The 12,857-nt window shown below is 40.6% G+C and overlaps 1 protein-coding gene across 1 annotated transcript in view; it reads right to left on the bottom strand.

Moving 5' to 3' along the window:
- znf367 (zinc finger protein 367) overlaps window positions 1–12,604 on the bottom strand; it is a 13,573-nt gene extending 969 nt beyond the window's left edge. Inside the window, exons 1-5 of the mRNA XM_079827858.1 lie at window positions 12,120–12,604; window positions 8,217–8,367; window positions 7,012–7,131; window positions 4,422–4,560; window positions 1–130 (exon numbers count right to left, since the gene is read on the bottom strand). The exon at window positions 1–130 is cut by the window's left edge and continues 969 nt beyond it. Coding sequence (XP_079683984.1) covers window positions 1–130; window positions 4,422–4,560; window positions 7,012–7,131; window positions 8,217–8,367; window positions 12,120–12,395 — 816 coding nt within the window. The 5' untranslated portion in view covers window positions 12,396–12,604. The remainder of the gene's footprint in view (window positions 131–4,421; window positions 4,561–7,011; window positions 7,132–8,216; window positions 8,368–12,119) is intronic.
- Window positions 12,605–12,857: the final 253 nt, after the last annotated feature.

Genomic DNA, 12,857 nt, shown 5'->3' with positions numbered 1-12,857 from the left:
CTGCTCTTCTTCTTCTCCTTCATCGGACGGCAGGAAGTCCAGCGGGTCCTGTTGCTCCTGGTCCTCCATAGTGGTCTGAGTCTTTCCTTTCCCTGGGGCGGGCGATCGCTGTTCCCTCGTCTGCCAGTATCTGACCAACACCAGCACAACAGCGTTACTATTACCACACACAGTTATATTACATATACTCATATTATATTTCATATATTGGTGACGCCCACTGTGATGATGACTGTCAGAATGACACTCAAACTGAAGAAATCACAGTCACAAGTGCTGAAAAATGTGACATGTTTCCGGTGGGGCTGGGCAAGTTAACGCGCTAACGCGGGCGATTCATTTTTTTCAGCGATTAAATATTTAACGCAAATAACACAGCGTCCGTTTTTATATCCATTTTTGCCCAGCGTTACATCATCACGCTCCTATTCATGTGAATCTTACAAGCACGACAAGACACAAGAGAACGCACTGTAGGTCAATGTCCTGTGTGTGTGTGTGTGTGTGTGTGTGTGTGTGTGTGTGTGTGTGTGTAGGTCAATGTCCTGTGTGTGTGTGTGTGTGTGTGTGTGTAGGTCAATGTCCTGTGTGTGTGTGTGTGTGTGTGTGTAGGTCAATGTCCTGTGTGTGTGTGTGTGTGTGTGTCAATGTCCTGTGTGTGTGTGTGTGTGTGTGTGTGTGTGTGTGTCAATGTCCTGTGTGTGTGTGTGTGTGTGTGTGTGTGTGTCAATGTCCTGTGTGTGTGTGTGTGTGTGTGTCAATGTCCTGTGTGTGTGTGTGTGTGTGTGTAGGTCAATGCCCTGTGTGTGTGTGTGTGTGTGTGTAGGTCAATGCCCTGTGTGTGTGTGTGTGTGTGTGTAGGTCAATGCCCTGTGTGTGTGTGTGTGTGTGTGTGTATGTATGTATGTATGTATGTCAATGTCCTGTGTGTGTGTGTGTGTGTGTATGTCAATGTCCTGTGTGTGTGTGTGTGTGTGTGTGTGTGTGTCAATGTCCTGTGTGTGTGTGTGTGTGTGTGTGTAGGTCAATGCCCTGTGTGTGTGTGTGTGTGTGTGTGTGTATGTATGTATGTCAATGTCCTGTGTGTGTGTGTGTGTATGTCAATGTCCTGTGTGTGTGTGTGTGTGTGTGTGTGTGTATGTATGTATGTCAATGCCCTGTGTGTGTGTGTGTGTGTGTGTGTATGTATGTATGTCAATGCCCTGTGTGTGTGTGTGTGTGTATGTCAATGTCCTGTGTGTGTGTGTGTGTGTGTAGGTCAATGCCCTGTGTGTGTGTGTGTGTGTGTAGGTCAATGCCCTGTGTGTGTGTGTGTGTGTGTGTATGTATGTATGTATGTCAATGTCCTGTGTGTGTGTGTGTGTATGTCAATGTCCTGTGTGTGTGTGTGTGTGTGTGTATGTATGTATGTATGTCAATGCCCTGTGTGTGTGTGTGTGTGTGTATGTCAATGTCCTGTGTGTGTGTGTGTGTGTGTATGTCAATGTCCTGTGTGTGTGTGTGTGTGTGTATGTCAATGCCCTGTGTGTGTGTGTGTGTGTATGTCAATGTCCTGTGTGTGTGTGTGTGTGTGTGTGTGTGTGTGTATGTCAATGCCCTGTGTGTGTGTGTGTGTGTATGTCAATGTCCTGTGTGTGTGTGTGTGTGTGTGTGTGTGTGTGTGTGTGTGTGTCAATGCCCTGTGTGTGTGTGTGTGTGTGTATGTCAATGTCCTGTGTGTGTGTATGTCAATGTCCTGTGTGTGTGTGTGTGTGTGTGTGTATGTCAATGCCCTGTGTGTGTGTGTGTGTGTATGTCAATGCCCTGTGTGTGTGTGTGTGTGTGTGTGTGTGTGTGTGTGTGTGTGTGTGTGTGTATGTCAATGCCCTGTGTGTGTGTGTGTGTGTGTGTGTGTATGTCAATGTCCTGTGTGTGTGTGTGTGTGTGTGTATTTCAATGTCCTGTGTGTGTGTGTGTATGTCAATGTCCTGTGTGTGTGTGTGTGTGTGTGTGTGTGTGTGTGTATGTATTTCAATGTCCTGTGTGTGTGTGTGTGTGTGTGTATGTCAATGTCCTGTGTGTGTGTGTGTGTGTGTGTATGTCAATGCCCTGTGTGTGTGTGTGTGTGTGTGTGTGTGTGTGTGTGTGTGTGTGTGTATGTCAATGCCCTGTGTGTGTGTGTGTGTGTGTGTATGTCAATGCCCTGTGTGTGTGTGTGTGTGTGTGTGTATGTCAATGTCCTGTGTGTGTGTGTATGTCAATGCCCTGTGTGTGTGTGTGTATGTCAATGTCCTGTGTGTGTGTATGTCAATGCCCTGTGTGTGTGTGTGTGTGTGTGTCAATGCCCTGTGTGTGTGTGTGTGTGTGTATGTCAATGCCCTGTGTGTGTGTGTGTATGTCAATGTCCTGTGTGTGTGTGTATGTCAATGCCCTGTGTGTGTGTGTATGTGTGTGTGTGTATGTCAATGTCCTGTGTGTGCGTGTATGTCAATGTCCAGTCTGTGTGTGTGTGTGTGTGTGTGTGTGTGTGTATGTCAATGTCCAGTCTGTGTGTGTGTGTGTGTGTGTATGTCAATGTCCAGTCTGTGTGTGTGTGTGTGTGTGTGTGTATGTCAATGTCCAGTCTGTGTGTGTGTGTGTATGTCAATGTCCAGTCTGTGTGTGTGTGTGTATGTCAATGCCCTGTGTGTGTGTGTGTGTGTGTGTGTATGTCAATGCCCTGTGTGTGTGTGTGTGTGTGTGTGTGTGTGTATGTCAATGCCCTGTGTGTGTGTGTGTGTGTGTGTGTGTATGTCAATGTCCTGTGTGTGTGTGTGTGTGTATTTCAATGTCCTGTGTGTGTGTGTGTATGTCAATGTCCTGTGTGTGTGTGTGTGTATGTATTTCAATGTCCTGTGTGTGTGTGTGTGTGTGTGTGTGTGTGTGTGTATGTCAATGTCCTGTGTGTGTGTGTGTGTATGTCAATGCCCTGTGTGTGTGTGTGTGTGTATGTCAATGCCCTGTGTGTGTGTGTGTGTGTGTGTGTGTATGTCAATGTCCTGTGTGTGTGTGTGTGTGTGTGTATGTCAATGCCCTGTGTGTGTGTGTGTATGTCAATGTCCTGTGTGTGTGTGTATGTCAATGCCCTGTGTGTGTGTGTGTGTGTGTGTATGTCAATGCCCTGTGTGTGTGTGTGTATGTCAATGCCCTGTGTGTGTGTGTGTATGTCAATGCCCTGTGTGTGTGTGTGTATGTCAATGTCCTGTGTGTGTGTGTATGTCAATGCCCTGTGTGTGTGTGTGTGTGTGTGTGTGTGTGTGTGTGTGTGTGTGTGTGTGTGTATGTCAATGTCCTGTGTGTGTGTGTGTATGTGTGTGTGTGTGTGTGTGTGTGTATGTCAATGCCCTGTGTGTGTGTGTGTATGTCAATGTCCTGTGTGTGTGTGTATGTCAATGTCCTGTGTGTGTGTGTGTGTGTGTGTGTGTGTGTATGTCAATGCCCTGTGTGTGTGTGTGTATGTCAATGTCCTGTGTGTGTGTGTATGTCAATGCCCTGTGTGTGTGTGTGTATGTCAATGTCCTGTGTGTGTGTATGTCAATGCCCTGTGTGTGTGTGTGTATGTCAATGCCCTGTGTGTGTGTGTGTGTGTGTGTGTGTATGTCAATGCCCTGTGTGTGTGTGTGTATGTCAATGTCCTGTGTGTGTGTGTATGTCAATGTCCTGTGTGTGTGTATGTCAATGCCCTGTGTGTGTGTGTGTGTGTGTGTGTGTGTGTGTGTGTGTGTGTGTGTGTGTGTGTGTGTGTGTGTGTGTGTGTGTGTGTGTGTGTGTGTGTGTGTGTGTGTGTATGTCAATGTCCTGTGTGTGCGTGTATGTCAATGTCCTGTGTGTGTGTGTGTGTGTGTGTATGTCAATGTCCAGTCTGTGTGTGTGTGTGTATGTCAATGTCCAGTCTGTGTGTGTGTGTGTATGTCAATGTCCAGTCTGTGTGTGTGTGTCCAAAATAAATAAATAAATTGTAAAGTTAACAGTGCAACACAGTGCAACAGTGCATTATTTTCAGCGCTTTTAATATTCTCTTATTATAAAAATAACTTTATTAACATTTATTTATCTTTAACAAGTATCCTTTTAGTAAGGAGACCTCAGAAATCTGAAACCAGAATGAAAAAAAAAAAAGTTTTTTTGCTCAAAATGGTGGTTTCCAAACAAAGGGGAAAAATAAACATATATCGGTATCGATATCGGCATCAGCCAAAATTAGTTGAAAAATATCGGCATAAATCCAATATCGTGCATCCCTAAACTGCACGATTTGTAAATGATCCGTGACGGGCCACATATAATACATTAGAATAGACGCGCTGCGGGCCGGACTGTGGACACCCCTGGTTTAAACGGTATCACTTCTCCAATAATATAGTCCATCCTCATTTCTGAGTGTCTGTTGGCGGTTTACTCACTTCGTCAGCCATTCGGCCACAGCCTTGTTATCGGCTCCCTGTGATTGGCCCGGGCCGCCCGTAGGCTCCTCCCTCTTCAGCCTGGCGTACGGGTGTTTGGGGCAGTGCCGGTTGGCATGAGTAAACCGGCTGCCACATCCTACAACACAGGCAGAGGACATTACACCAGAGAAACTACAGCACTTACACATCACACGACACACACAGCACATCAGGGCCCTGTGCCATGAAGCCGGTTTAGCTGGATAACCAGATATGTTTAAGCTTAGTTTGTGCCAATCATGGGTTTTAGGTACCATTAAAGATTAAAGAGGTTTGGCTTTTAGCAGTGTTGATCTCCATAGTAACGGCTAACCTGCTCCTGAGGCCTGTACCATGATGGTAGTTTAACAAACTCAGGGTTACAGGATTAGTTTCGAGTTGACAAAACCAAACCAATCTATTCAGGCTTTGTTGGTCCCATGATACTGATCATCAGCTTTCTCTGTCAACTCAGGCTTTGATCCTGAGTTTAGCTGTGACATCAGCAGTGAACAGCCAATCACACGCTGTGGATCAAGGAAACTGAGATTCACTTCTCACACTCGCGAGAGAAGCAGTGAGATTAATTTCTCTCTTCTGCAGAATATGACATGATTGAAAAACGAATTTAAACACATAGACAGGAAGAAAAGAGCTGTCTATAAAAGATGACAACTTAAAGAAATATCATATACGTCAATGCAAGTAAAAGTTATTAAGTTAGTTTAGTTGATATATAGAGAATTGAACATTTAAGCTCGCATGTAGTCATTTTTATAGCTTTATTTATTGATTTTAAAGCTTATTTGTATGACCTTTATATAGGCCATTTATATTCATTTAAACCAAGTGCCTATTAATGATTGATTAACTAAAATTATACATGTGTAATTGGTTAAGGGTATAATAATTACATAAATGATTAATAAACCAACATTTTTATTATTATTAATAAGCATTGTTAAAAGCCAGACCCTTTAGTCTTTAAAACACATTTGCTATGTAGTGAGCTTTAATTAGGAGTATAAACAGGGGGCGTGGCTTCATTGCATCAGAGGTGTGTCACTTTGCTCACAGCTGATTGGTCCAATTTCAGTTTGCGATCTCTTATCCAGAACATATCCTGCCCTGGAGTAGGTCAGCTGTGGAGCGTAAGTTACTATGGAGATCAACACTGCTAAAAGCCAAACCTCTTTAATGGTACCAAAAACCCAGGATTGGCACAAACTAAGCTTAAACATATCTGGTTAGCCAGCTAAACCGGCTTCATGGCACAGGCCCTGCTCTCCGTCTGCGATGTTTGATTACTGTAATATTTACCAGTAAATAGTAGACTACTAGCTACTTAATATAATTCATAAAAACAACCATATTATTATTATTTCTTTTTAATTTAATTTCTATGAAAAGATTTCCCACAAATGATGTGTTGTGTATTTTCTGGTTATCAAATGAAGATACAAGACATTAATTTAATTTAACTTTTAATTTAATTAAACTTTTTGAATGCATGAACGTCATCTCCAGAGCCACTGAGAGTCACTTTATGAGCATTTTACCGTTTCATTTGAGAAAAACTACCGTCATCATATCATAAACACAGAAACTCAAAATCACGGCAACCCGTCAAAATAAAAGTTCGGCTAACTTGACAAATACAGTAGAATTTAGATACACCTCAATGTAATAATAATACTAACACTAATGTATAATACATTATCAAAATTATTTTTTTAAGTTTATTTTTATAAATTACAATTTTTCTTCATGTTTTAATTTTAACAGTATAAAGCTCAGTTGTGCAGCTTTATTTGACAATAAAAAAAATTTAAATTCATGTCTTCATTTGAGTACCAGAAAATACATCATTTGTGGAAATCTTTTCATAGAGATGAAATAAAAAAAAAAAAATAATATGGTTGTTTTTATAAAATAAGTTAAGTAGCTAGTAGTCTACTATTTACTAGTAAATATTACAGTAATCAAACATCGCAGACGGAGAGCAGGGCAGCTCAGGCATAATGTCAATAACACGTTTATAAACGACTTACAGGTTCTGCACAGGTAAAAAGTACCGATACTGATACCGGTTAAAATGTGAACGGTACCCAACCCTAGTTTTTATTTAGTTATCGTCTCGTTTACGTTTTACGAAAATTATTTGTCAAAAATGAACACCTTTTTTCGGTACTTTTGGGATGTTTACATCAATAACTGTGCAGAACTGATCTGCCCTGCTCTCCCGTCTGCGATGTTTGATTACTGTAATATTTACTAGTAAATAGTAGGCTTCTAGCTACTTAATGTAATTCATAAAAGCAACCATATTATTATTATTATTATTATTTCTTTTTAATTTAATTTCTATGAAAAGATTTCCCACAAATGATGTGTTGTGTATTTTCTGGTAATCAAATGAAGATATAAGACATTAATTTAATTTATCTTTTAATTGAATTAAACATTTTTTGGTCAAACAAAGCTGCGCACCTGAGCTTTATACGGTTAACTTTAAAACACGGCTTTTCACCGGCTGATCTCAAAGCGGCCCATGTGTGTTAGCGCTCACCTTTCTCCGAGCAGACGAAGGGCTTTTCTCCGGTGTGGAGCCGCTGATGGGTCTTTAGCTGTCCGCTCTGGACGAACGCTTTCCCGCAGTCCGGATAATCGCACAGATACGGCCTTTCCCCTGTCACACAACCACGAGAGTTAGTGCTCGAGCTCGGTTCTTTTTTTTATTTAGGAGTGCAAAACTTACAACATAGGGTGAACACAGAACACAACAACAACAACAATAAAACAGCAGTAATAATAACAGCAATGAAAAATAAGCAGAAATGACAGATAATAATAGCAATAAATAGTAATAGCATGTATAATAATAATGATAATAAGATTTTGTGATGGCGGCAATAGTACTATCAGTAATAATACAATAATGATACTAAAGATGATGATAAGTTGAGTTGACGGAAATCAATAATAAGAATAGATAACATTGATAATAACAACAACAGTAGTAGTACTCATTAAAAAAAAAGTTAATATATATTTAGGGCTGTCAAAGGATTAATCGCGATTAATCGCATCCAAAATAAAAGTTTGTGTTTACATAATATATGTGTGTGTGTACTCTGTTAATTATTATTTATATATAAATACACACACATTCATGTATATATTTAAGAAATATTTGCTTGTATATACATTTATATAATCTATAATATATATAAATATAAATGTTTTATATATAAAAAATAATATTTTTTTCTTAAATATATACATGCTTGTGTGTGTGTATTTATATATAAATAATAATTAACAGAGTACACACACATATATTATGTGAACACAAACTTTTATTTTGGATGCGATTAATCGCGATTAATCTTTTGACAGCCCTAAAAAAAAGATAATGTGTTGACAGAAAAAAAATAAAATCAATAATAATAAAAACATTTATAGCAATAATATTTGCAACAGTAATAATACTAAATATGGTGATGATAATATTTTGTATTGACAGTACAGTTGCAATACTACTACTAATAATAATATAATAACAATAGTAATAAAAACAATAGCAATGCTAAATATGGCGATGATAATATTTTGTATTGACAGTACAGTTGCAATACTACTAATAATAATAATATAATAACAATAGTAATAAAAACATTAGCAATGCTAAATATGGCGATGATAATATTTTGTGGGGATGGCGACAGTGATGTCAATAATAAATCTGGCCCGGTTCTCTGAGCGTAAACTGACCCGTGTGCGTGCGCTTGTGCGCCTGGAGCGACTTCTCTCTGGGAAACACGCGGTTGCAGATGGAGCAGCGGATGCGGCTGGTGGAGTTCTCGCCCTCGTTGATCAGCTCGCGGACGGTGTCGGCCCGCGGGCGTCCACGCCGGATCCCATCCTGCGATAACACAGCGCGTTAGTATGACATCATACGCAAAACAAACACACTATTGTCTAGGGTTGGGTACCGAAACCCGGTGGCAATATGGCACCGGTACTTATATAACCGGTATGTACTGGATCCAATCAGAACTCAGATTTCGGTTCCTCATTTCGGTGCCGAAATTCAAACGTGCTTTTTGCACTTTGGCTGAGCCAGAGACAGACGCTCAGCGCTCGTCACATCACAACTCATGACAACTATTCAGTGTTTTCAACCACATCTCGACAACTATTCAGTGTTTTCAACCACATCTCCTGACAACTATTCAGTGTTTTCAACTACATCGCCTGACAACTATTCAGTGTTTTCAACTACATCTCCTGACAACTATTCAGTGTTTTCAACTACATCTCCTGACAACTATTCAGTGTTTTCAACTACATCTCCTGACAACTATTCAGTGTTTTCAACTACATCGCCTGACAACTATTCAGTGTTTTCAACTACATCGCCTGACAACTATTCAGTGTTTTCAACCACATCTCCTGACAACTATTCAGTGTTTTCAACCACATCTCCTGACAACTATTCAGTGTTTTCAACTACATCGCCTGACAACTATTCAGTGTTTTCAACTACATCGCCTGACAACTATTCATTGTTTTTATCCACATCTCATGACAACTATTCAGTGTTTTCAACCACATCTCATGACAACTATTCAGTGTTTTTAACCACATCTCATGACAACTATTTAGTGTTTTTAACCACATCTCATGACAACTATTCAGTGTTTTTAACCACATCTCATGACAACTATTCAGTGTTTTCAACCACATCATGTTTATTTCAGGTTTCAGACATTTAAATGCTCATAAGTACTAGCAAAAAACACACACTGATGTCTATGAAAGCGGCAATGACAATCCTTTCAGACGGTTATAATTTGACTAACGTTGCGTGTTTTATTCACATCAGATACATGCACATTATACAGTAACTATATAGTTTACTCTATTCTTCTTCCAGTTCACTGGTCACTTACTTTCATGTTTTTCGTGAGACGAGAATGAACTCCAGTGTTGTAAATCCGACAGATCCGATTCTGAGGCGCAAACTAACATGGCGCCGCCCATTGCGCTTTATAGATCAACTAACACACATTCACTCACACATTTGAACATCAGATAGTTCGTGACACAGTTAAGAAGTTTGTGAATATTTTGAATAAAAAGAAAAAACGAAATAAACCCGATACAGCTGAGCTGTCAGCGCTATTGTGGCTGCTGTGTGTCATGTGAGAAACATGACGCGTCGCCATGGAAACATTAAGGCCATGCGTTCTAAAATATTTAGCCAGAGAATATGAACATATTTCAAAATAAAGCTGAAGCTGAAGCTGGTTTGTAGCAGATCAAGAATACAGACGACTGCTGTTATTACTGTAACTGTTATTTAGAGTTATATTAGGCTTGTTGTAGTTGGGTTAGGCGGCTTAGGTTTTACTGGGAATTTGTAAATAATTCAATAATAATTTTTAAATAAGTAAATTGTGTTTTGTATTTATTTATATTCATACATTTAAGTATACATTAAACTTTTAATAAATGGTTCAATTTAAATAAAAAATAAATAAATAAAAAGCCATTTAATGTCATCCACCTCGTTTTGTGGCCTTTTTTTTTTTAAGTATCGGTTCAGGAACCATTTTATTGTCTTCCGTAGAGCTGATAATAAACACTTTATTTTACAGTGTATAAGGCATAACATTATGACCACCTTTCTAATATGGTGTTGGCCCCCCTGACCCGTCGAGGCATGGACTCCACTAGAAGGTGTGCTGTGGTATCTGGCACCAGGATGTTAGCAGCAGATCCTTTAAGTCCTGTAAATTCAGCTCATCCCACAGATGCTCGATTGGATTGAGTTCTGGGGAATTTGGACTCAAACTCGTTGTTGTGCTCCTCAAAGCATTCCTGAAGCATTTGTGCTTTGTGGCGGCGCATTATCTGCTGAAAGAGCCACAGCCACACAGAGAAAACCGTCTCCATGAGAGGCTGGACATGAGCTCATCAATGCTTACACTGCAAAAAATGCTTTTCTTACTTACTATTATTGTCGTTTTCAGTCCAAATATCTAAAAAAATCTTACATTAGGAAGCATTTACTAGACAAGCAAAAGTTTTTGTCTTATTTTGGGGGAAAATAACTCAAAATTAAGCGAGTTTTTGCTTAAAATAAGCAAAATAATCTGCCAATGGGGTAAGAAAAATAATCTTATTTTCTGTTTGAATTAAGATTATTTTGCTTACCCCATTGGCAGATTATTTAGCTTATTTTAAGCAAAAACTCACTTAATTTTGAGTTATTTTCCCCCAAAACAAGACAAAAACTTTTGCTTGTCTAGTAAATGCTTCCTAATGTAAGATTTTTTAGATATTTGGGCTGAAAACGACAAAAATACTAAGTAAGAAAAGCATTTTTTGCAGTGAATTAGGTGGGACGTGTCAAAGTCACATCCACATGATGGAGGACCCAAGGTTTGCCCAAAGCATCACTGCCTCCGCCGCCACGCCTTCTTCCCATAATGCACCTGGTGCCATGTGTTCCCCAGGTGAGCCACACACACACACCCGGCCATCCACTGATGTAGAAGAACATGTGATCATCAGACCAGGCCGCCTTCTTCCATTGCTCCATGGTCCAGTTCTGATGCTCACGGGCCACTGTTGGTGCTTTGGGCGGAGGTCAGGGGTCAGCGTCTGTGCCGCCCCATACACAACAAACTGAGATGCTCTGTGTATTCTGAGCCCTTTCTATCAGAACCAGCATTAACTTCTGGAGCAGTTTGAGCTCCAGTAGCTCGTCTGTTCATCAATGAGCCTCGGCCGCCCACCCAGCACAATCTGGCCCTCGTCAAACTCGCTCAAATCCTTACGCTTGCCCATTTTTCCTGCTTCTAACACATCAACTCTGAGGACAAAATGTTCACTTGCTGCCTAATATATCCCACCCACTATTCACCGGTCATAATGTTATGCCTGATCGGTGTATAATTACACTGTAATAACCTGAAGCTCAATAGAAATAAAGCAGACTTTAAAAAACATGCGTAACATAATAAAAGTGTGCATATTTATTAACACACGACAACAATGCCACATATTAACTGTATATCGTGATACACTTTTAAGTGTCATATCGAATAAACAGATTGTAATGATGTAACAATAACTGTATAGTAACAAGTGTTATATCAATTCATTCTTATTTATTTTAACTGAGTAACATTAATATATATTTTTAATTAAATGTTTCTTATACTCTAAAACAATGTAATAACACGACAAAAAACGGTTTTTCTGGGTCTCATTAAGATATTATTTATATGTAATAATGCAATAACACGACCATGTTATACGGAGTGATACATTTATGTAAATTTGTTCATTTCACTTCATTTGAACTATAAAACAGTGCGTATGAAAACATGTCATTGTGTAGCAAGTGGAGTTTTCTAGAACTATAATCGCTAAGATTTTGGCGCGCACGTCTGACGTCATGCCCAACTTCCAGCTGCCGCACAATGGAGGGGAATTTAAAATCCCTCTCAGAGCGCGCGCGTTTTACATATGTATCAATTGTGCACGCGTTAAACCGAATATACGCAAAAAAAAATCGCTTTGCATTAATAAACGCGAATTAAAATAGAATCGCGCGCTGGTGTTGTGGAGTGCAGAATGCGTTGGGTTAGTCTACATGCTCACCTTTAAGTGCTCCGGGCAGGAGTTGAGCTCTGATTCGGCGGGAGAGCCGCTGTTTCGGGTGGGCGAGGCGGTTCCGCTGCCGGACCCGGGGCTCAGGGTCACATTGTGCGCGTTTTCCCCCCAGCGCCACGGGTACACCATGAAGTCGCTGAACCCGGGGCTGGTCGGCATCAGAAAGTCCGCTCTGGGTTTGATCGGGGTGGTTTTGATCACGGACACCAGAACTCTTTTCGGCGAGTCGTTGCAAAATATCACTTGATGTTTGCTGTCAGCCATCTCCCAAAACGTACAGAAAACTGGATCTAAAAACCGTTAAAAATATTTCAAAAATTCAAATAAGTGCCGTTGGAGTAATTTCCCGCCGTTAACGTTCCGCCGTTAGTTGTTGAATATTAAAGTCAGTCATTCCCGAAGTTACATGTATCAGTGTTCCGCGCGCGGCGCCTTTGATTCCGCTCGCTCTCACTGGCAGGAGTTGATACAGTGACCCGATCGCACTCGGGATTTTCCCGCGTTGGAAATCGCGCCCGAGCGCAGCCTCCAGCCAATCGCTGAGGAGGACGTTACAGAGCTCGCGCCGAGTAACCAATGACAGGACGCGGTGACACTCTCTCAGCGCACAGTAGCCAATGACAGCTCGCTCGACGCTGCTACACTTTTAAATATGGCAGAGCGCGCTCTTTCTGACAGACGTGGCCGTTGTCCAATCACATGACGCCGGGCGGGTTCGCGCGCATA

The sequence above is a fragment of the Gobio gobio genome, assembly GCF_949357685.1.
Source record: "Gobio gobio genome assembly, chromosome: 10".
Taxonomy (NCBI): Eukaryota; Metazoa; Chordata; class Actinopteri; order Cypriniformes; family Gobionidae; genus Gobio; species Gobio gobio.
The sequence above is the reverse complement of the archived record's forward strand: the minus strand, read 5'-3'. Positions and strand labels throughout refer to the sequence as shown.